The sequence below is a fragment of the Mixophyes fleayi genome, chromosome 11 (genome assembly GCF_038048845.1).
Source record: "Mixophyes fleayi isolate aMixFle1 chromosome 11, aMixFle1.hap1, whole genome shotgun sequence".
In the NCBI taxonomy this organism is placed as follows: Eukaryota; Metazoa; Chordata; class Amphibia; order Anura; family Limnodynastidae; genus Mixophyes; species Mixophyes fleayi.
Window position 1 is genome coordinate 4,336,587 of NC_134412.1, and position 22,243 is coordinate 4,358,829.

A 22,243-nucleotide genomic window follows, 5' to 3' on the forward strand; every position below is an offset into this window, starting at 1 on the left:
GGGAGGAGAGAGGGGAAGAACAGGTGGAGGAGAGGTTAGGTGGAAGGTTGGTAAGCCTTTAGGAACAGGTAAGTTTTGAGTGCCCTCTTGAAGGAGGACATATTGGGAGAAAGACGGATGGAGGGAGGGAGGTCGTTCCAGTGAAGGGGGGCAGCGCGGGAGAAGTCTTGGATTCTGGAGTGGGAAGAGGTGATCAGAGTGGAGGAGAGGTGACGGTCATTGGCCGAGCGCAGGGAACGGGCAGGAGTGTGAATGGAAAGGAGGTTAGAGATATAGGGAGCAGTAGACTGGGAGAGAGCCTTGTAAGTGACGGTCAGGAGTTTGAAAAGGATTCTGCAAGGAACGGGGAGCCAGTGTAGGGCAAGGCAGAGAGGGGAGGCAGACGAGGAGCGGCGAGAAAGGAAATTGCAGAGTAAGCTCCATTCACTCAGGATTTCCTCATTAAAGAAATCATAACTACTATAATAAACAACCAGATGTGCAAAAAAAAAAATCTTCTTTCAACAAAACGCAAACTATGTAAAATCCATAACATATTGTGCTGAACGCCCTAAACAAAAAGCTGAAATTGCCTAGCAAGAGGGGAGTCGTTCTAGCGGTGGAAGAGAAGAATGTTACATAAAGCCTCTCACCTTGTCCTCACTCAGCGGTTCTGCATTGGACTCATCCAGAATAATCTCCATAATGCTCAGCACCTGCTCTGCCACCGCGGCTCCACCACTGTCTTTACTCTCCTGCTCAGCCACCAGGGCCTGGGGGGAAGAGAAGGGGTCGTCAGTCACCACCAGGACCACACAAACTAACCTGTAGTACAGGCAGAGGCTTACCAAGTTCAAGGTTCCCAGCATGACGTTGAGCGTGTTCATCTCAGGCTTCACCAGCTGCTGCCGGTTGACTTTCACCTTCACACAGTAACTGAAAAGCTTCAGGAGAACCTGGAGGTGACAACAAACCAGGGGCTGATGATCTGTACAGAGTATGGGGCCCTATAACACACACCCGCATCCACCATCTTCATAGCCGGACTCACTGTGAGAAGGTGACGCCCCTGCTTGAAGTCCTTGATGCCAGCTAGACGGTTCAGCATACACTCCAGACCGCCGCACTGCGCCATCACTCCCGCCATCTTGTACACCTCCTCTTCGTCTTCCTCCTCATCTGCCAATGAGGTTTAAAGAATTAAAGTGCCTTATTACCACAATCCTCTCTATACAGAGGCAGGCAGACACCTGAGAAGCTGCAGATTCTCCGCAGTTACAGCAGGCTCGGCTAGTATCCAAATCACATGGATAAAACATCAAGGACCATGGAGAAGTAAATCCAATAGAGTGGACATCAATATGACTCGTTTTAGTAAGTGTAACAATGTGACCACTCCCAGTAACATTTGTGTAACCACCTTGTTAGTTATATATCGATTGAACTCTCAGCTTAGTGTGTCTGATATTATGTTACCTGTTGTGGAGTCCAAAGACTCAATGAATTCTTCTGTGGCATCTCCCAAAAGACCCCGCATTCGGTAAATAATTCTCATTGGTTCGCCCTGAAACAACATATTAGCTTAGAGCAGCGAGTGCTAAGGGGTACAGCAACGCTTCATATACTAAGAGAAGTTTCCATGGATAAGAATTTAAAGAATGTAACGGAGATTCCACAGCACAGCCCACACCTTAAACTGGCACAATGGCAGTGACCCATAGTATGTATAGGTCATATACATATTATTAGGTAACACTAAAAGGCAGGAAGAGAAGTTCTGCCCCCACCTAGGAGGTGGAAATTCCCTTAAAGTATCCTGAATAATTAAAGTGTCAGTATCACTCATTTTATAAGTTACATAACTCACTGGATTTAAACCAAAGGGTTAACCCTGTGCAAGAAGCTAACAGGCCGCAGTTGTTTAGACTGCCTGTAGGTGGCGATACGTGCTTGCATGTTGTCAGTGATAGCACAAACAGTACAACATCAGATAAAGCCATACCTCATTAGTGGGACACCAGACCTTCTTGTACACCTCAGCCACAGGCAGGTCCAGACTGATGATCTTGTTGTTCACCAGAAGCTGGAAAACAGATATAGTTATAATTCCTTCACCTCGCCATTCAGAAGCCCCAATGCCTGTGTCTATCATTGCTCATTGTCCCTCCCACATGCCCAGTTTTCAGTCAGGGCTGCGATACCAACCGCGGAGTCACAATGGTGGTATTAAACATGGCCCTCTCCCATAACAAACAACATTTCCCGTTACACACTGACCTCCATCCCGCTGTCGTCCTCTAACAGGGCTACAAGGTCACAGTCTTGGCAGATCTTATTCTTGATGTCCCTCATTAGAGGCCCGATGCCCGGTTCGTTACTGCTGTACGGATTGCCCGGCATTCGGCCCTGTAGGAAGTCTTCTTGCTGGGGGTCTTTCTCCAGGGTCACAAAGAACTCCGTCACTTCATTCTCTTCCTAGGGAGGGGACACAAACCATGTGGTTAATTTAACCATCGTTGCCAAAACCAGGATTCAGTGATGAGGGCTACTGGTGGGATAGAGGCCCCTGTGACCAGGAGCCGACTACTTAGAGCAGGTCAATGAATCCCCCCATTATTTATCATGTAGAAAAAACTCCCAAAAAAACAGTTCGGGATAACCCTTTTCAATCACTCACGGGATATATGATGCTGCAGAGCCGCTCAAATATAAAGACAGGAGTCCTGTAGTCATCCAGGCTATACCGTTTGGCTGTTTCGATGCACACCGCCATGAAAGCCTTGGTTTCTGACTCTGTGCCTGCAGAGAAGTAACGGACTAGTCATTCCCAGTCCACACAGAACTAATTGGTGCCAAGACACCTCCAGGAACGAAAACATTGGGCAACTTTAGTTAATGTAATAAACCAACACTATTCTTTTAGGTGCTGGTCTTGCTTTTTACTGTCATCCAGCAAGACCAGCAATGATAGAACATATTACGTGGCAGAGGGCAGGGGGAAATGACGTGTGAGGCGTTACCCGTTGTCATGTCCTCCAGCATCTCCAGTAACATATCCTGAGTCTCATCGATCAGCTTGGTTCTCTGTACCACCAGCTTCCTGAGGCAGAGGTAACCGTTAAGCACGGTGCCGACCAGACGGCTCTTGAAGTGACGTTTGATGGATTCCACCTCCACAAATGAGGACAGGAGACCTAAGGAGCAGGAGACAGGACGTGTCAGGGGTCACGTCAACAGGAGCCATCGGAAGCGCAGGTGGAGTATCACAGAGTCTTACCTGTGAGGCTTTTTAAGGCGTACCCCTGCTGCAAATCTGTACTGAGCGTCGCCTCCTCCAAAGCCAGCAGACGGGCAATCTCCTAAAATAGAAGATCATAAGCAGAAAACACAAAGTGAGTTTTATTCACCTTGAAGAACCATTCGTACCACGAGATGCTTTCTATTTGGGACAGAATATATTGGTATTAGTTGCTAGATTCCACCTGGCATTTTGGATTCTTCATATGATCAATTATTTCTGTAAAGAACTTCTGAACAAATTATATTTGCACGTAGATTTCCAGCTGCCATTACACACATAGGCTTCCTGTACGCGGCAGCATTGGTGTTGGCGTAAAGGTGGGCGAGCATTGGTGTTGGCGTAGAGGTGGGCGAGCATTGGTGTTGGCGTAGAGGTGGGCGAGCATTGGTGTTGGCGTAGAGGTGGGCGAGCATTGGTGTTAGCGTAAAGGTGGGCGAGCATTGGTGTTGGCGTAGAGGCGGGCGCCGTTACCTTGGTGATGAGGTTTCCCACGTAAGGCAGGACGCCTCGTGCTGCCAGGTACACCTTCCAGTGAGCTGCCTTGATGAGCTTCTGATACAGAGCGAGATACTCAGCTGCACACTCCCCGGCGACACTCAACTCGTCCAAGTAGCTGCAAGAGAGAAGCCTCAAGATGAACAACTCATGGCTCAAAACTTCTTAATCCAGTCACGTTCTCCCATAACTCTCTGCAACATTTATTCAATTTAAATTAAAACAGCTGCTGTCTTTGAAATACAGTATCCAATCTATTCTACAACAGGACACACTGACCTAGTGAGAAGATCCAGGACCTGTTGCCTACGACTCGGGATAGTGGCCAGCGCCTCAACGATGGTGCACGCAGCCTGACGTGCTGCTTGGGTGGCTGGGGTGAACAACACCTGTGTGTAAACCAATAAAACGTTACTTGTACATTCGCCCGTGTGCAGTCCGCAGCGTTGTCAGCACAATCCTGTCGTTGTGTGCGGGGACTGGACAATGCACCCACCTGTCTCAGCCAGTTGTTATGTCCAAGCTTGAGATCGAGAGGAGTTGTCCTCTTGCCCTTTCTGCTCAGCAGTTGTTTCCATTTCCATACGTATTTCTCTTGCAGGTACATCTGCCTTAGCTCCTCTTTGCTGGGCGTCTTCCCACCGACTTCTACACCTGATATCAGAAAGGAAAGCAGTCATCTGGGTGACCAGACGTCTCAATGTCCTGAACCATCTGCAGATACTTCTCACTACAGTCCTGAAAACCTCCCATTATATCGAACATTTATCAGGTCTCCACAACACAGTCCATGGGATGAAGTACTGTTATCTAATCACCTCCCTAATGTAACAAAGGCACCAGACAGATTGTCTTACCTCGGGCTGGGAGACACTTCTTCCAGGCCTCATAAGATGCTTTGGGGTCTCTCTTGAGCCAGAGCTGGGCCTGTGCGTGGATCTCGTTGCTGTACGGCTTGACTGTTGTTAGTGCCTCCATGGGCACATCCTAAAGAGAGTAATGAGTAAACAAATGCAGTCTGCATGACACGAAATACATCCCGTGATTTGGAAGAGAGTTCAAGGAAAAGTACAAAAGACGTAATTGCAGCGAGACCCATCTTGGCAGGACGAGGGAACAAAGTGGACGAAGTTTGGGACTGGTCCCCTTGCCCAAGGAAAAAATGTACCTTGTTCTTCTTGCTGGTCGGGGTGGGAGGTTTAATGAGTTTCTGCAGGATTCTCAGGCACATTAAAGTGATGTTCTCCACCACAACAGGGGTCTTAATGTTGACGGACATCAAGAAGAGGCTGAGAGCTGAGGAGTAGATGCAACATATTAGAGATACAGAATAAAACAACCAGAACCACATAATAGTTCTATACCTCCCTATAGTTTCAATTTAAACGTTACTCAGGCCTGGTACACAAAGTATGAAGCTATGGGAATGTGGGCATGGCTGGTCAGACACGGGTAGAGGTTTGGATTTTGCTTCTGAGGAAACTGTGAGGTTGCTGTAGGAGATGAACGATCTATTTTACGGTGTCGGAAGCTTTGGGCCTAGGAATTCTCTGATAATCAGAGACCAATACTCCTGGGAATGAATCCAAATACTCAACACTTCACTAAGGTCATCGGCTCCTTAGGGATGGACCAGACTACATTCTCCGATTATTGACGGCATAATGTAATGTAACTGCAGCTCAAGCAGGTGTTATTCTGTTTCTATATTGGTTTTATTTGTGGCTATTTAATTATTCTCAAAAACAAAGTTTTATCTATGTGCGCTTATTTCTGTCGGGCTTACGGCCTAGTACTCACCACAGCGCAGGCGAAGTTCCCAGCAACTATCCTCTTTGGAGATGGAGTCAGTGAGTAGCAGCATCTCATACTGCAGACTGCTGGCCTACAAATCATGTAACAATATACAGTTATCCATATATAGCTGCTCTTAGGTAAAGCACCAGGTAATTAAAAGGACAGGGGTTTATTAACAAAGGTATCAAAACCAGAGAGCCTGAAAGCTATGGCGAGACACCGTCTTATACCAGCGTGGAAGGATAAACCGATGTGTGAAGAGACCTCGTGAGGAATATTCCACATCTGTCCTTGATCTACATAATGATTACATTGGCTACAGTGGAGGAATCTTCTCTTCTTTTAATGTCTAACTCTAATAAAAGTAAACAGCAGACAAATTCTGAGCCGATGAAAGATGGCGGCTTTTAGAGTTTTTATCTGTAAATACAAGTTTAGTGACATGGAACAGTTTAAGGGCGTTTTAACTTGTTACTACTTTTGCAAATCAACATTTAACTTTTTTAAAACTATAATTCAATCTGGATCGAAAGTTGCCAAACCATACAAGTCATACACTGGTTAATAAGTACGTCATAATTAGATGATTGGTACAGAACGTTCTTACCAGGTCTGGATTTGCCCAGTGCCCTTTGAGAGCAGTCGACACTTTATTGATGATTAAATTGTTCATCTGCTGAGTGGCTTCTGGATTGTCTCTGTAAAACAGAGCAAAGGGACACAATATAGCGGGGGAAGTTATTGACGTCCCAGAAATCCCCGTGCGAGCGGATCGTACCTGGTAAGGAGGCACATGACCTGTCGCACCTCGTCGCGCATAGCTGCGGGACCACGGCGGAGATTGTAATCAAACAGCTCCCGGATAAGACCCTGCGATACCAGGATGTGCCGTATGGTGCTATTGGTGGCCAGGGCACGTAGCTGCGTGATGCAGTGCTCCGTCACGGCCGACGCACAACCGTAGCACTTGGTGGAGGAGGTGTGACCACAACCGAGCACCGACAAGGCTCTGTACTGGCTGGCGGTGAAGGTGGGCTGCACGGTGGTGCGAGAGGACCTGGTGGCGGCTTCTCTCTGCTGCAGATCGTACTCCAAAAGCTCTTTCCGAGAGGCGAACACTTTCTAAGGAATCAAAGCAAAATGTCAGAAAATGCTTTTATTTAAAAAATAAATTTAAAGGAAACCTTTAAGTGCTCCGCTGCCTTTACCTGTATGATCTTAGAGAGCTCGTCAAAAGAGTTCTTGCAGTCTCCACAGTATTCCTGAGCCAGCTGCAGGATGTAGCGGTTGACACTGGCTGAGGTGGAGCTTATTCCCCCGGCGTTGGCAGAGTCGTCCTGTACAGTAAACATAGAATCGAATAAATCAGAGACTAAGGGAAACTGTAGTGTAAAATTCTGGGATAACAAAGGGGGTATCTTACCTGGGGCTTTTCAGGGGCAGCTTCGTTGACTTTATAAAGAAGATTCTCTAGCTGCGGCCGGTGCCCCATCAGCTGGTGATAGACACGGTCAGCTTTGTCCAGCAAAGTGTTAATGTTAGTGACGGCCTAGAGATGGAACACAGAAGGTGACGCAGTTAATGGACATTCTAATATGTGTCAATACTAACAAGCAAGAAATAACCAATCAATTATTACATAGAGCACTTCTTATAGCCCAGGAAATAACTGCTCAGATATCATACAGCTCTTCTCTAGCAACTAATACACCAGCTAAGTAGATAATGTCTCTCCTCTCACTTGGTAGAGTACTAGGAGCGCTAGTAATGCTGGGTGTATAGACTACAATAGTCCCGCCACACAAAGGAGTGAGACTAGAGGGACTTGCCTTCTTCCGATCCTCTTCGTTTTCGATGGGATCTACAGCACAGCAGGGCCGTGCGTACAGCATGAAGTCAAAGCGGGCGTACTTGCAGAAGCCACAAGCATTGCACAGGAACGGATCCTTCTCATCGTAGTTAATGGATCTAAGGTAGAAACAGCGATAAGAGCACGCAGGAGCCACTGAACAGACGACGGCTGACGTACAAATCACAGAGAGCGTTCTGACCTGCACTTGTGACACTGGTAGACGTTTTCACCACAGTTCCCGCACACGCCGGGATTTGCGGGCACGGAGGCGCTACAGCGCGGGCACTGGAGGGTCTCCGAAGAAGCCTGGTAATTCTCATAGAAGTCAGCAAATTCAATCATCAGGTTTGAGGCAACAATAGGAAGCGGGAGATCGATTTTAACCTCCGTTTGTCCTGGAGTCAACTGCACCTTCTTAGCTTTGTGCCATCGAGCAGGTCTAGGGAAGAGGGGAAAGGAAACGTTCATTTAAGTCGTCTTATTTCGCTGATCGAGACAAATCTGGAGTAAGAGTTGGCATTTCCTGAGGGTTCTGCCTCCTACAAAAAATATGACACTTTATTTAAACATTGAAAAACACATCACTTCTTCCCTCCCTTCACTCCCAAGTTCTCACTTGTTCTTCAGTTCCACAATGGCCTGCACCGTGCGGTTATTGTAGTACAAGTTGATCGTTCGGACCATTTTAGTGCGTTTTAAATCCCCGATCTTTACAGTCACTTTGCTGATGGTGTGGCTGCCGATCAGCTTGACGACCTGCTGCGTTGTGGTGTAGCGAGTGTCCACTTTAATGGAGGAAAGTTTGATGTTCTGCCCAAACAAAAACAGTTACCGAATAAACCAAATGCCCCGACTATTAAACCAGGATCTAGCATACTAATAAACATTCTAATGCACAGACCCACGTGGTACTTACACATAATGGAACTTCAGGGTTGTTACACACTAGACATGGATCACTTTCCAGATAATAACCATCGAACTCCACCAAGCCAGAGAGGGTGCTGGGAAATGAGAACACAGGTTCATTTAAAAAATGTCTTAAGTGTCTTTTCCGCTATGCGGATATTCTCCTACATGTCCCCGTAATGAGAAGTGATAAGGGACAGGAGAAGGGCGACACGACTTACTTGTAGATATTGGAGTTGGGATGATTGGTCAGGATGTGGTTTTGAGCTCGTAGGATCTCAACGGCCTTCTGGGAATATTCCTTAAACTGAGGCACAAAACGACATGGATTTGCTACGGTCATGACAATGTTATAAACAGTTAACTTTGTGATAAAGCTTTGAATTCTCACCTTCTTTTCTGTCTGAGGGGTCTTCAATGAGAAGTATCCGAGGAGATCCACAAACTGAGCAGCTTTGCGCCCGTACGCCGGAAGTTCCGGCCAAATTGACCACATGAGGTCTAAGAGGAGCTCCTGCTGGGACTTGTTTGAATTCCTGAGGCAGAGAAGAAATGTTACCCTGTGATTGGGACATCTGGAGTACAGGGTTCTCATACCCATCCCAAAAGACTCTTTAAGAAGCCCATTCAGCTTCAGAATAACCCCACCAGCAGGAAAAGGTATGCCAAAATGTAATATCAGCGGGATCATCTAGGATGTATGAGCAGGACTAACGTACTGACCTGTAGATGTGCAGCGCTAAGCAGTGCGCCTGCCAGCGGACGGATGACGCGTTGGACTCCAGGAGGAAGCAGCGCAGAAACTGGATCAAAGTCTCCTTATCAGCAAATTTGTTCAGCTGGTTGACAAGGGCCGTGCAGAGCTGCTCTTCCTGACTATTAGACCCCTCACCTGGAAGAGATCACAGCACTTCGCTTGAGATGTGTTTCAAAAAGTCATCTGCAGATACTTCGGCCAAGATGCTAAGTCTACGGGAGTCTCTTACCGTCCTTATCCTTGTCTTTCTCTTCCTTCTTACTCTTCTTGGTTGATGATTTGGTCTGTGATCCCGGCTGCCCAGAACCAGAAGAATGAGCAGTGGAGGATCCGGAGGATGAAGCTGTGGAAAGGACTTTGCTACCACAGAGAGCACAAGAGAGCAGCTGCAGGAGAACCGGAGAAACCCCTTCATCCACCAAGAAGCTGACTTGAAGCAAGAAGTACAGGACGGCTGTTGGAAGAACAAATGAAGTTAATATGCACCTGTCCTCTGTATGTCTGTGTCTTAGTACATAACAGTTCTATGCAGAAGATGAAAACACATTTCTGAAATGACTTAATGACTCTCTTAGACTGGACTTGTCAATGATTTGGGCAAGTTAACTCTCAGAGTAGGAGAAGCAGATGGTTTAAACTCCCAAACAAGGGTGCGACTGACTTCTGATAGAACGCCTAAAAAGTTGACCATGAACTATCAGGGCTGATCGATATAAAGAAGTGTAACATCTCTCTATTTGTACCAAGTGACCACCTTCCTAGCGGAGTGGACATATGCTCCCCCTTTTCGTGAATGTCAGAACAATTTGTTTGAGGACCCCCAGAAAACCCCAACCAGAACCCTGCATTGCTTACAGTCATCTTTGATGCAAAACTTCTGCCAGTTCACAGTTCGCTGGGAAGCGATTTCAGCGCAGGCTTTGAGATGTTCCATCTGAAACAAAAAGTAGCTGCATTACTACCATGCGTTAAACTGCATTAAATGCGTGGTGGAATCTAGTGAGCTCGGCACCTCTTACCAGATTGATCAGAGTGTCATACTGCAGAGCGGATCCGGAGCTAGCCGTCACCACGCTGGCACGCAGGAAGATTCCGTGCTCTTCCAGCAGCTTCTTGATACCTCTGACATGAGAATCCAACGTGTGCAGGTCTCTCAGCTGGCGATACTTCTCTTTTGAGCCGCAAATAAACAGAAGGAGTTTCCGCACTTGACGTCGAACAAACGGCGTCTGCTGAATCATTAGGTACTATTAAAAGAAAAAGGATAACAATTAAATAGAAGGTCACTGAAAGCATTTACACAATCTATTTAGGCAGAATGTTGAATTTAACGAAACAGCAATAAAATCTTCCAATTTTTTTTTTTTTTTCCGTGGTCTCAAATGGACAGACCTCAGACAGGAAGTAGAACCAGGAATGATCAAAGACTGGGGGTGGGATTCGAGAGTTGGTGTCCGCGATTTTCTTAATCTGGTAAGGCAGACGGAGAACCATTTCTGTGAGAAGCTGAGTGTAGGCCTGGAAGACGTCTGCGGCATGGCCCTACGGAGGAGACAACCAGACCAGCTGTCAAAGCAAAACTTAACCCCTTCGCCTCATACCAGGAACACAAGAAGCCCAAACAGTTAGGAAATCCTGCTCCACAGAGCTTACAATCTACACTGAATGAACCATCCATGAGAAAGCAACCATCACATTTCTCCCCAGGGCCGTATGATAACAGTGGACCCTGCAACACTCTGTTATACCCACCTTGACATACTGGCGAAGGAAGAACGGACTCATGTCAGGCGGGGATGATGTTGTGTGAGGTTTTAGGAGTTGGCTGGTAGCCACAGGCTCCTCATCACTCTGTTGGCTCTTCCAGTAGTCCAGGAGAGACTTCAGGACGTGGAGACAGTAGTCCACAGCCCCCGAACTCAGCAAGGCCGTTGCGGTGGAGCTAGAGATCAGAGAAGACGACTGCAGAGAGAGAGGTTTCGATAAGTTTGGTAATGAGTTGCGACTAACGGCAGTTTTTTAGAAAATAAAAGATGAACAATTCAACTGAAGCACAAATCTCTCCAGACCATATCATCTCTGTCTTTTCCATTAAATCCACTTTAATATTTGGTACAATTACATCAGTTCCCTAATGGGCTGTTCAATTGGTGGTCCTCATCTCAGCATCCCCAAGGAAACTATAAATTACGTTCATGTAGCACTTATGCAAAACATTGTTCTGGCCTTATGTAAGGATTAAACATATAGAACTCCGCCAGATACTTCAAATCATAGAAAAGTATGGTCTACATGCGTATTTACCACTAATCAAAGAGCTTAGCTCCTAATAAACAGGGGACGTCTCTCTAGGAGTCACCAGATAACACCCCACTCACCTCACAAATGGATGATTTGGAACCAGATTTGGTTCTGGACATGAAGACACTCAGGAGCCTCATGACTACAAGATGAACTTCATTCAGAGGTGTCCGCTCGTTCTTCTTGGAGACATCCTGGAACAAAGAGGTGGACAGAGCAGGACGTCTTCAATACAAACCAAGAACAACATGTATAACATCTATCATAATCTATCAGCAGAAGGAGCGTTACCTTCTTATCTAAACCAAGCTCTGCAATCAGCTGTGACAGGAGGTTATCTAAGGCACCTTTATCCTTCTCATCTTCTCCGTCCAGGTCAGCGGTCAGCATCAACACCACCTGGAGAAACATCACCCCCAGTGTTTATCTGTAACGTGATACCGGAAGGGTTCTGCAAATCACTAAGGTTACGGGATTATCAACGCCTTTCTTTACCTGCATGTACGGGATAGCGCGGACTCCTCCCACACCTCGGAGGTTGTTCATAGACTGAAGGAGGCGCTCCAGGAGCATTAAACGCACCATATGAAGTCTAGAGGTAGGAGACAGACAACATGTCCTCAGTAATAGTAATGAATACCAGTGTCTGCGTATGTCGCTCGTCAATAAGTCATGTTCATGGAGGTCAGGGACAAACCTGTTGCTGGTGTGCACATCGCCTTCAGTCTCTCCTTCTCCTTCGGAACCTTCGCCTTCGTGTTGCCCGGTTGTGGTACTGATGGCGCCTGTGCTAGAACTGATGCTCCCAGGCCCAGCAGGATGCCCCTCAACCGCTGTATCCCCGTATGCACTGCTTCTACCGGAGACTAAATGAGAAAGAAACTTAGAAAAGGTATCTAATTGGGAGAATTTCCCAGCGATAGGACAAAGAAAGTCTCACAAGAATTTCAGTGAAGCCTAACAGACATAGTGCCTGATGAAGAGTTCATCTTACGCCACTTTGCGTAAGTTTTCACTGCACAGACCCACCAAGAGAGTGCTAGCATATGACATTTGACACTTCTGCCCCGAAAGATTGGAGAGGTGGACAGAGGAGTGAAGTAGGGGAGTCTAACATAGGTAGAGTACAACAAGAAAATGTTTCTAGAATTGCTCTGTAACCCAATTACCATGACGTACCACTATGCTCACCAGCCACCGAATCCACCGCACTTGCGCCACTCTCTGAACCCACACTGCCTCCGTGGTCTGCCGGGGAGGTGCGCAGAGTGGAACCGTCGGTTGCGGCTGTGCTGCCTTCATCATCCGATGCTGGAGCTATAAGCATGAGGAGAGCTGTTACAGGTAAAAACACAGTCTCTAACTACCAAGTCAGCACAACACGATCCCCCCCACACAAAACAGAGCTGTGTTAGTGCGAGCAGAAATCCAAGTTATGTTCCCTGAACCTTCTTTACACACAGCGAATACATTGAATGATTTGTCGCACTGGGATAAACCCACGAGGCCGAGTGGTTTTCCGTTACCTGATGCAGTTGTGTCAGACAGAGTTCCTGCATCCAAGGACGACGAGCTTGGTGCCTGCCCAGAAAGCCCCAAACTCTGGAGCCCCAGGGCGCTGCTGCTGCTCCCTGAGGGGACAATAATTGAGGTCATCTGCTGTAAAAACGTGTCGGACAGAAGCCAACAGGATCAGGTGGTATAAACGCCAAAATATTTCACAAAGCCATAGATCAGAACACTTACCCTGCTGGTCCTGCTGCAAACTTAGAGCAATGGCCAACTCCACCATGGTCTCATCATCAGCATCGGGAGGGATGTCCAGCATGGGTGGGAAGCCCTCCGATCCTGCAAGGAGAGCCTCCAAGGGTGATGGATTGCCGTTATTCACACTGTCCGCGCTCTCCAGAACCATAGACTCCGACTAATAATACAGAGGGGCAAATAGAAGAGTTATTCCCTGATCCCAAAATTTGTATCTTCGTGATCGGACTACAAGCAATGCTGGGTCAATACACACAATTCTCACCACCATCTCAAAGTCTCCGTGGTCCACCTCATTCTGTTCCTGGCTCTGCTGCCGCACGTGGTCGCCGTTGGGGATTCCGGAAGTCTGCATCTTATCCTCCGCCTCATCGTCGTCGTCATCGTCCTTGTCTCCTGGGTCAGAAAGTCAGATCACAACACCGCCCTCTAACACCCAGCTAAAGAGGCTGCCTGCAATGTCACATCACTAGGACCACCACAATAAAAGGAGACCATTCCTAGCCAGGGGTAATAGAAACCCGAGTGCTCACGGTTAAAGAGGTCCGTGTATGGCGGAGGCATCCTAATTACAGCCACACCTGAAGGAAACCAAGCTCTCCAACCTAGAGAGAATTGAAACGATGATGTACGGGGGTCTACCATGTCCTATCGGGGGATACAGGAGGCTGTGGGTGTCTCAGCCAGTACAGGGCTGTCCAGACAAAACTACCAGGGACAACATTTAAGAGCATAGAGAAATCTAAGCAGATACCACTGGAGCTACAACAAGATCGAGGTTAATATTTAAAAATACAGATAGAAATAGCCCTTTGTTACACAGTCATCCACCCCTTACATTAAGCCTGACTATTGTAATGACCAAATATTCAGTGGCTCACAGCAATCTGGGCGATATTTTATTTGGTGACCTATAGCTAGAAATATACTGTTATAAGATTGCGCTTACCCATTGGCGTGTTGCTACGTGGAGAGGATGGAAGGGTCACATGACGTCGCTTATTCCGAGGACGGAGCACGCGAATTAAGCCCTGTTTGCAGGAGAAACTCACTGCTGGATCCTGGAAATGAAAGGTGGGATTCAAAGACTAGCGCATGCCCGGGCAACCTGTGTCTCAGCACTCTGTTATACTATGGCATGTTAGGACTTGTAGTTCCACACCAAGTGGAGTGCTATACACTGCCTATAGCCACATACTTTTGATACCTCTATTTTATTTTTTGCAATGCAAGAACTATTTCAAGTGCAACAAAAGCATGAATTAGAATGCTAGAAGAACACGGTAGCAATACTGACAACTGCCATTACTAGATACCACCCTTGATGCCCTCTATTTGCACAGTGAATGTTGAAAACTAGAGCTTGCTCTTAATGTTTTATGGCTTGATGACAATAACACCACATTATATTTACAACCCTGGGAGATGCACTATTCTATATTTTGTAAGGGCTTCATATGTCAAAAAGACACAGTTAGCAATCGTCATTTACATTACATAGCGTTAGAGTGAAATTACAAACGGAATTGCATTTAGGTTGCTTGGCTGCAGTCTCACGCTGGAAGCATCACTGATAGGCTAATAGGTGTTGCTATGACCCGTGGACAGCATTGTTCCATCTACAAAACCTCTGACTGCAAAAGCGATTCGTTCAGTCCACACACTGAAGGGGATAGGCCCCAATCCCAACAGAATCAGCTGGGGGGCTCCATTATTCAGCGCACAGCGGCCACCCGTTATTTCAAGCACTCACCGGGCAAAGCAGCATCTGCATGTAGATTTTGGAGGCCAGGTTAATGCAGTCCAACTCGCATGTGCAGTATCCATGTATAATGTCCACCAGAGCATTGACTGTGGCTTCAACATGGGTGAGACCTGCAGGGGATACAATAAATATGATAAAAAAGGAGTACTTTGATTAAAACAGGCATGAAATAGGCCGATTTTGTATTTTTTGTAGATCGCGTTAAATCTTTCTGAGGCTGTAGTGGGACACAGACGTTGGGTTATGTTTTACTCATATTCAGCCTGCACTCTACAACGCCCTCTTCCTGGTGTTCTTCTGTTCTATTTCCATAAGGAGGTCGCACAATAGTTTGCGCTTACTTAATTTTATTCATCTGCACTATTTAGAGGGACAGCCCAAGTTCCTCATATTGTAAAACGTAACCCAAGTACTGTGCAAGGAACAGCGTCCAACCGCACTCCAGCAAAGCCTGGAGGATCCTTCATCTTGAAGTTACTGCTCGGGGCTACTGGACGATGCAGCTACAACAGATGGGGTCTGGTTGTCCCACAGGCAAGTCTAGAATTTGGTACAGACGACACTGTGTGACACAAGGGGACTAAGCCCCCATCATCTAAGGTGACAACTCCAGGGAAAGTAGGATTGTGTTCCCCGAGAAGGCTGGGTCGCTGGAGGCTCTGTTGCTGTCGACTACACAGACCATCCCCCTTTCCTAAGCAGGACACCATACTGGATGGAAGAATAACGGAGAATAATAGGCAAATGTGTGACAATATAACATACCTGGCAAACAGGCAGGTGCCAGGAAGGCATTTTTGGGTTTAGATGCATGCACCTTCCAGAACTGGTTGACTAGCTGGGTGATGAAACCGTAGCTTTCTCCTTCACTGTCCTTGGGAGGCTCTTTGCCTTCGTCATTGTTGTCTAAATATAAAACGCATAAGTGAGGAAATAAGACATCTTACAGAACATCAAGAAGGAGACCGCGCTACCGACTCCCTTACCCGTCTCTCCTGAAGGGATCTTGGACTCTGTGTAGTGGACAAGGTTGTTTGGACGCATGATGGCGATGGAACGAGCTGTAATTACCAGTCTCTGGAAAACTTCAGGGTCCAAGTCCTTCCCGTCCCGGCTACAGGAGCTCAAGCACTGAACTGCGTTGCTCAGTAACGCTTGATCCTGCAGATACAAAATGAAACAACAGGTTACATCCAAGTACAATAACGAGAAAATGAAGGGTTAACGGCGGTTGGCACTTTACCTTGTGGTTGTGGTAGGCAGAGCGGCTGGTATGCAGACTAGCCAAGAGGCTCTTTGTCTGAAGCTGGACACTGGAGGGAGTCGGCATGGAGAGCAGGACCGTAGCCAGCTCCAGAGCTGAAGACTTGGTTTTCTCCTGGGTCAAAGAACCAAGTCTGTTGTTAGTGCGCTGGATGAGCGGTGCCTCTGTGTAAAAAGTAAATAAAAGCACCTACCTTCTCGGGAACTGATCCAAAGGCAAAACAGCTTTCCAGGGCTTCTAGAGAACTTCCCACCAGCCTAAGCAGGAACAACACAGCGTGTGACTTATAAATCCATGCAAAGAACCGCAGCTATGCCGGGTCTGCAGCACAGACTCACATTGACAGCCTTAAACCTGGAGGACTGCTTAATTCTGCTACAGGGTATCAGGTAAAAGGGTCAGAAACCACAGAGGTGAAAAGGTTAATGCAAAAAACAGTGCCTGGGTGCAAGCCAAGCCACTCAAAGCCCCAGGCCTGAGCCAATTTCTTATGGCGTTTTGGTAGTGTTCTGTGACTAATTGTTTTGTTTACACGGTGATAGGCAAGACTTTAAAACCCTGTTTTAGTGCATTACAAACCTTAACTATTAAAGCTGATTTCTAGCTATTTTGGCAAACTGATCCTAACAAAGGTACTAGAAATGTTAATCAAGTTGCTAAAATACTCATGCCCAAAGCCCACCAATGATTATTCACCATACAGCCGGTACCTAGAACGGCTGGTCATACGGGTATACGACCGGAGAGTTACCCAGACACCGCCATGCACTCAGGGCCAATAACTCAAACAAGCGCAAGAGGTAGGACACCAGCAGGGGAGAGACTGCGCGCACACTCACTCGTGCAGAGGTAAAAAGACTTACTAACCGGTCCAAGATCGTTAAGGGTGCTGGGTCAGAACTTTTGGGGAGCAAAGAAAACAAAAATAAATAAAAACAAGAACATGTGAAGCCAAGAGAGCTAATGGGGCTCAGAAGGAGGGTGAACCCCAAAACGTGACAAAACAAGATCATATGACTAACAAGACGGTAACTCTGCTACCACCCTATATGAGAGGGCAGCAGAGCGGACTACGCAGCCGGCAGGACATTCACCTTTCTATGACGGTGCCGTTAGTTGAGGGTGGTGTTGTCGTCTCCCCATCTGTGGATCCGTTGCCTTGGGTGAGGCTTGGGGGGCAGACACTGCTCACCGACGCAGAGGGAAACTCTTCTGGGGGCTCGTCCGGCCAACCAAACTGTTCCTTCGTCTTTCCATAAATCTTAATAGCGTCTATCATGGTAACTCCAGCTGGATCCACTGAGGCACCAACTGAATAAGTAGATAGGTTGTCGAAAAGTCTTACGATACGAATTACTAAATATAAGATCTGCAAAGCAGCCAATCACTAGATTCAACTCAAACGGAAAAGCCATAGAGAAGTCTGTGGAAAGTTAACACATTACTTACTGAATATTGTGAGTTTTTTGTCAGCTTGTAACGCTTCTTCCCGTGTAAACGGGAAGTCGAACCACCTCGCTCGGCTGAGGTTGAGCTGCATCGTACGCCCGAACATCTCAATATACGAAGGGGCTCTCTCAATGGCCTGTGTGCCGATCTGCAGGCGCATTCCGGTCATCACCATTGTGCTGTTGTTGTTGGAGACTTCGACAGTGAAACCACCCGGCTGAAGGGAAAAAGGACCAATGAGTAATCAGCAGAGCGCCTACAGACCGCGGGATAGGCAGTAAGAATACAGTCATACCTTTGTGTTTGCCACATACATCCCGGTGGAATTAAGGCGATGTTTGATCTGTTGTGCATTATACAACTGAAGGAGATCGTTCCCTCCAAACTCTACGTCCGTCAGCTGCTGGTTGTGTTCAAAGAAATCAATGGGGAAGGTCACCTGACTCGATGCCCGCGTCACTACGGGAAAGGAAGGGTCACACGTTATCCTCAAGTGAGAACTTGGCTGCCAGAAATGGATTTTAGGGGAGGGGGAGGGCGGGGGGTTATGATAAAAACTCCTTACTGACGGCAGCTGGTTTGCGTTTGCGCACGGGTTTCATGATACTGAGGCTGCTGCTGGGCTGCAGGGAGGGCTGAAGCCAGTAAGAGGTGTTCTCTACGTTTGCCATATAAATACGCAGGCTGCCATCCTCACACAGAAGAATCATGGTCGTCCTCTGCTGCTCGTTGCTAGCCGTGTGCCGTATCGCCACCATATCCTGAATCTGCACAGAAAAGAGATAAAAGCGGCATGTAACAAGCAGCCAAAAGAGCTCACGGCTCGCTCCTCAGATTGCAGCTAAACTCACTTTGGCTTTAGCAGGCAAGGTCTTAATCTCCTGAATGAGAAAACTGTCTGGTTTGATCATGACCACTAGAGGGACCCCTGTGGTCTGCTGGACGCAGCACACTAATCCGGGGTGGTTCATGACCTCGGACCACTGGCAGAGAGCAGGCGAGGTCTTGCTTCCTCCGTTGGAACTGTCGGAGACAACAGCGTTATTGAACGATGAAACAAAAAAGTAGTACAGTAAAAAAATTTTTTTAAAACATAGTGGAAACTAAAAGCTCTGCGACCTTACAGCAGTCAGGGTTTGCTTAGGTAACTCTTTACCACACTGTGTGTCACTGATGGAGATTAGTCTCACCTCTTCATGTTGATGGGGAAAAGAAGTATGATCTCCAGAGACGATCGGTTTATTGTGGCAGCAAATGATTTGCCTTGACTGTAACTGAAAAAGAGCATCTGCAGGACATGGGAGTAGTAGACGGATACCCCTCCACCAGCCACCTGCCCGTTGCTATCCTGTAAGAGGGGACAGAGGAAGAACAGTATGAGAATTTCATTGGGGATCCTATAAACTGCTCAGAAATAAGGACATCAGGTGCAATCATTTGCACGATCTGTCACGTATAGTTTATCTGATGTCAAAACTTCCTTATAAAATTTAATACATAAACATTCAGAACATCTGCACAGAACACTGACGATTTCCTTCTGTTGCAGACACAACTGATTGATTCTGGACAAATGTCTTTATCCAAGTGGCCCATAAGACCACTCACTTCCCCAACACAAACCTTTAAGTCTTCATCATTGACTTCCAGAACATTGGTAACATAGAAGGGCCCGTGCTTGGCACTGCTGGACTCCTCCATTAGCTGAGTGTACACGTATCCCGCAGACGACATAATCACAATAATATTTTTCCCCTCTTCGTTGAACAGAAAGGCAACGTCTCGGATCTTGGAGCTGGGCAGCAGGAAATAAAAGGTCGGGCTCAGGGCATCCGATGACAGATCATAGACCTAAAGGAGAATAATATATACATGAGTCACATTTATCTACACAGAATCTCATTGAATGTAAATCTTTGTTTTCTGCGCACCTTTACAAAATCTGCGGTAACAATGGCCAGCTCAGTCTGCGATCCAGGCAGCCACACGGCTTTGATGATGAAGTTGCCCGTTGCAAGCTGAGGGTGCAGCACTAAGTGGTCAGACACGGACCCCGAGCTGCTAAATGTGAGGACGTGACAGTCCTGGAGGTAGAGAGAGAGAGGGGGAGACTGTGAATAAACACTCATTACTGTGTGGAAGGCAATGTCGTCAGTAGTCCACTTACTTTCAGGCCACACACAGCCAGGTAATCCTCCTTGCATGGGTTACCGGTCAGGCTGAGAACGGTGAAGGGCACGGGAGCGGAGGCCAAGCGTGTCAAGGTGAGCTTCCTCTTGCTGGAGTCCGCTTGTTTCAGCAGCGCAGAGAGCTGTAATACGGTGATCTGCAGCGACAAATAGTAACAGGTTTCTGAGACCGAGCAGGAGGAAAAGATGGGAGCGCACGAAACAGGAAGGAACGTATTACTGACACAATGGGGGTAAAATAAAGACAATTAGATACGTCTTCTCCTAAACATTAGAGCTTTGGTCTCAGATGGAGATCTTTAAACAAAGAAGAGACAGAATTGTTCAATAAATGCTCAGTAAAACATGGAGATTGATCACAGACAATATCATGTAAACTATTAATTTGATAAGAGTGGGAGCAGGTATGCAGTTTGCTTGACCAAGGCTACAACAGTAGAGTAGTAAACTTTACACACCAATAGCATTAGGACAATGCATCCCCCTGAGATGGGAGTGCCTTCATTGTACTCCACAACTCTAAATATATATATACTACGCCAACCCCCAATGTCAACACCAACTGCTCCAATATACCTTGCTCTCCGCGGCATGTGTCTCTTACATACACCCAAGTTAGAGGAATCTGCTCACCTTTCCCTTCTCGTGGCTGACCGCAAGATGCTGCCTTCGGCCGTGAGGAGAAGACAAGACGCACATGGCGACCCTGCGCAGCACGTGGGCGCTGATCAGCTGGCGGATGGTTTGTCCCTGATCGCCGCTGTAATTCATCCTCACGTTCTCAAAGGCTCCTTCCTGAGAGCCCAGTGTGGGAACCTGGAGGGCAGAACACACACAGTTACCTAGGAAACGGTCCGTCCCACGCTTTAGGTGGCCACACCCACATCTACGCCACCGCCATTACCATCAGCTGGTCGGTCATCTCCACGCTCTTCTCCAGAGAGTGCAGCTGGTCCAGAGCCTGCTGGGCTCTGCTACTGCTCCCCACGGCAGACGCCTGCTGGAAGTTATTCCGGATGGCATCCATCAAGAAGTTTAGCATGTCCAGAACCAGAGGCGCAAAGGAGGAGTTTACCTGGTGGAGACACGTAATACATGCACGAGGAGAAGATAAATAAAAGAAAACATGCATTATAACCAGTTGCAACAACGTATCAAGTATAAGGAGGGTTTTAATTCCCTTCATTACATTGTAATAAGTATAAAACAAGTATATGAAGACCCTATGTCAGATAAAGTCTACTGTCCTGCAGTCTGGCCGCAGAGATCTGCTGCTCTCCAAACAGGACCAGATACGTTTATAATCCTCATCATTCACCTGACATATCAGCTCCTCTCTGCAGCCCTCCACGTTGCGGCACAAGCTGCTCCTCTTTGGCTTTTCGTCATCTCCCTTGCCGTCACCGATGGTCACCTTTCCCTTGTCGGTAAGGGCTGAGCCCGGAAGTCGGATGGCGCTCTCTGGGAGTCGGGGCTCACTCTGGAAGGCAGACTCCTTCATGGTGGATCCTATTCCACTGCTAGGGGTTCTCTTAACTAGAGCCTAAAAGTTAGAGGTAGGTTTAGGTCTCTGTGATGTGTAAACGTAACTCTACAGAGCAGTCATATCATGAGAGAAGGGGGCAGAGGGTCACACAGACTCACCATGCAGCTTCCGTCTTCCTTGGCCCCGCAGTCACAGAAGAACGAGCCATACTTGGCATAAGAAATTTCATGGTCCTTGTGGCAGACCTTGGCACACACCGTGCACACTCCTACTCCATCTACCATCTTACAGGTGTGACAGTGATACCTGGGAACAGTGAACCGTGCAATAGAACAGGGTTAAGGAAGGACATGAATCGCCTGTTAGGTGCGGCATAGCTAAAACTCACAAATACACAAACAATTCTTTAACATTTAGAAGATTTGACAGGAATTAATATATTATATTACAGACAGGATATTTTATACAGTCGGAAGAGTTCAGAGATGATACTGCTATTCCGGACATACAGCCCCCAGTAGTGATATCACAGACTCACCAGTGCTGATTCATGAATTCTTTCTGAGTGATGGTGAATGTACACAGCTTGTTACAAAGAGAATCTTCATCCTAAGCACAGAAAGAGTTTGTCAGCTCTGGCTCAGTTTAGACCCGTGAAGAAGGGCAGAAGAGATTACAAAATCTCTCAAAAAATTACATAAAAAGCTATTAAACCTATAATGTGAGACTTTATACACAGCTCCAGTACCGAAATACAAGTTTCATAAATTGAAAAATAATGAATATAAAACAGGAGATATATGGAGATTTTTTGAGAACCCTGGATTCCTAGCTCCTTAGGTCTTAAAATCATAGAATTTATGTACAGTCCTATTTATGGACCATCGTACTCTACGTGAATTAGCTGATGTATGTTACTGGGCTTTCTATATCTG

At 46.9% G+C, this 22,243-nt stretch overlaps 1 protein-coding gene across 12 annotated transcripts in view; it reads right to left on the bottom strand.

Annotated features, from left to right (window-relative positions):
* Positions 1-22,243, bottom strand: part of UBR4 (ubiquitin protein ligase E3 component n-recognin 4) — a 59,359-nt gene that overhangs the window by 16,780 nt on the left and 20,336 nt on the right. For 2 of the 12 annotated variants that reach the window (XM_075190824.1, XM_075190823.1), the window contains exons 35-95: positions 21,847-21,917; positions 21,467-21,614; positions 21,141-21,365; positions 20,727-20,897; positions 20,456-20,638; positions 19,801-19,959; positions 19,565-19,717; positions 19,257-19,484; positions 18,824-18,981; positions 18,485-18,656; positions 18,199-18,400; positions 17,929-18,092; positions 17,634-17,850; positions 17,279-17,495; positions 17,052-17,084; positions 16,378-16,441; positions 16,164-16,298; positions 15,907-16,081; positions 15,686-15,826; positions 14,909-15,030; positions 14,105-14,216; positions 13,689-13,760; positions 13,412-13,551; positions 13,138-13,315; positions 12,918-13,022; positions 12,571-12,708; positions 12,089-12,257; positions 11,887-11,983; positions 11,683-11,790; positions 11,469-11,585; positions 10,843-11,052; positions 10,483-10,632; positions 10,110-10,337; positions 9,946-10,024; positions 9,320-9,544; positions 9,057-9,225; positions 8,725-8,869; positions 8,555-8,640; positions 8,341-8,428; positions 8,041-8,234; positions 7,624-7,863; positions 7,402-7,540; positions 6,996-7,121; positions 6,781-6,909; positions 6,351-6,694; positions 6,180-6,270; positions 5,576-5,660; positions 4,944-5,071; positions 4,633-4,762; positions 4,272-4,429; positions 4,055-4,164; positions 3,752-3,893; positions 3,257-3,338; positions 3,000-3,173; positions 2,657-2,778; positions 2,257-2,454; positions 1,982-2,062; positions 1,456-1,543; positions 1,031-1,158; positions 828-935; positions 633-752 (exon numbers count right to left, since the gene is read on the bottom strand). In XM_075190824.1, coding sequence (XP_075046925.1) covers positions 633-752; positions 828-935; positions 1,031-1,158; positions 1,456-1,543; positions 1,982-2,062; positions 2,257-2,454; positions 2,657-2,778; positions 3,000-3,173; positions 3,257-3,338; positions 3,752-3,893; positions 4,055-4,164; positions 4,272-4,429; positions 4,633-4,762; positions 4,944-5,071; positions 5,576-5,660; positions 6,180-6,270; positions 6,351-6,694; positions 6,781-6,909; positions 6,996-7,121; positions 7,402-7,540; positions 7,624-7,863; positions 8,041-8,234; positions 8,341-8,428; positions 8,555-8,640; positions 8,725-8,869; positions 9,057-9,225; positions 9,320-9,544; positions 9,946-10,024; positions 10,110-10,337; positions 10,483-10,632; positions 10,843-11,052; positions 11,469-11,585; positions 11,683-11,790; positions 11,887-11,983; positions 12,089-12,257; positions 12,571-12,708; positions 12,918-13,022; positions 13,138-13,315; positions 13,412-13,551; positions 13,689-13,760; positions 14,105-14,216; positions 14,909-15,030; positions 15,686-15,826; positions 15,907-16,081; positions 16,164-16,298; positions 16,378-16,441; positions 17,052-17,084; positions 17,279-17,495; positions 17,634-17,850; positions 17,929-18,092; positions 18,199-18,400; positions 18,485-18,656; positions 18,824-18,981; positions 19,257-19,484; positions 19,565-19,717; positions 19,801-19,959; positions 20,456-20,638; positions 20,727-20,897; positions 21,141-21,365; positions 21,467-21,614; positions 21,847-21,917 — 8,871 coding nt within the window. The remainder of the gene's footprint in view (positions 1-632; positions 753-827; positions 936-1,030; positions 1,159-1,455; positions 1,544-1,981; positions 2,063-2,256; positions 2,455-2,656; positions 2,779-2,999; positions 3,174-3,256; positions 3,339-3,751; positions 3,894-4,054; positions 4,165-4,271; positions 4,430-4,632; positions 4,763-4,943; positions 5,072-5,575; positions 5,661-6,179; positions 6,271-6,350; positions 6,695-6,780; positions 6,910-6,995; positions 7,122-7,401; positions 7,541-7,623; positions 7,864-8,040; positions 8,235-8,340; positions 8,429-8,554; positions 8,641-8,724; positions 8,870-9,056; positions 9,226-9,319; positions 9,545-9,945; positions 10,025-10,109; positions 10,338-10,482; positions 10,633-10,842; positions 11,053-11,468; positions 11,586-11,682; positions 11,791-11,886; positions 11,984-12,088; positions 12,258-12,570; positions 12,709-12,917; positions 13,023-13,137; positions 13,316-13,411; positions 13,552-13,688; positions 13,761-14,104; positions 14,217-14,908; positions 15,031-15,685; positions 15,827-15,906; positions 16,082-16,163; positions 16,299-16,377; positions 16,442-17,051; positions 17,085-17,278; positions 17,496-17,633; positions 17,851-17,928; positions 18,093-18,198; positions 18,401-18,484; positions 18,657-18,823; positions 18,982-19,256; positions 19,485-19,564; positions 19,718-19,800; positions 19,960-20,455; positions 20,639-20,726; positions 20,898-21,140; positions 21,366-21,466; positions 21,615-21,846; positions 21,918-22,243) is intronic. The other 10 variants (XM_075190834.1, XM_075190831.1, XM_075190833.1 and 7 more) reach the window with 8 other exon arrangements.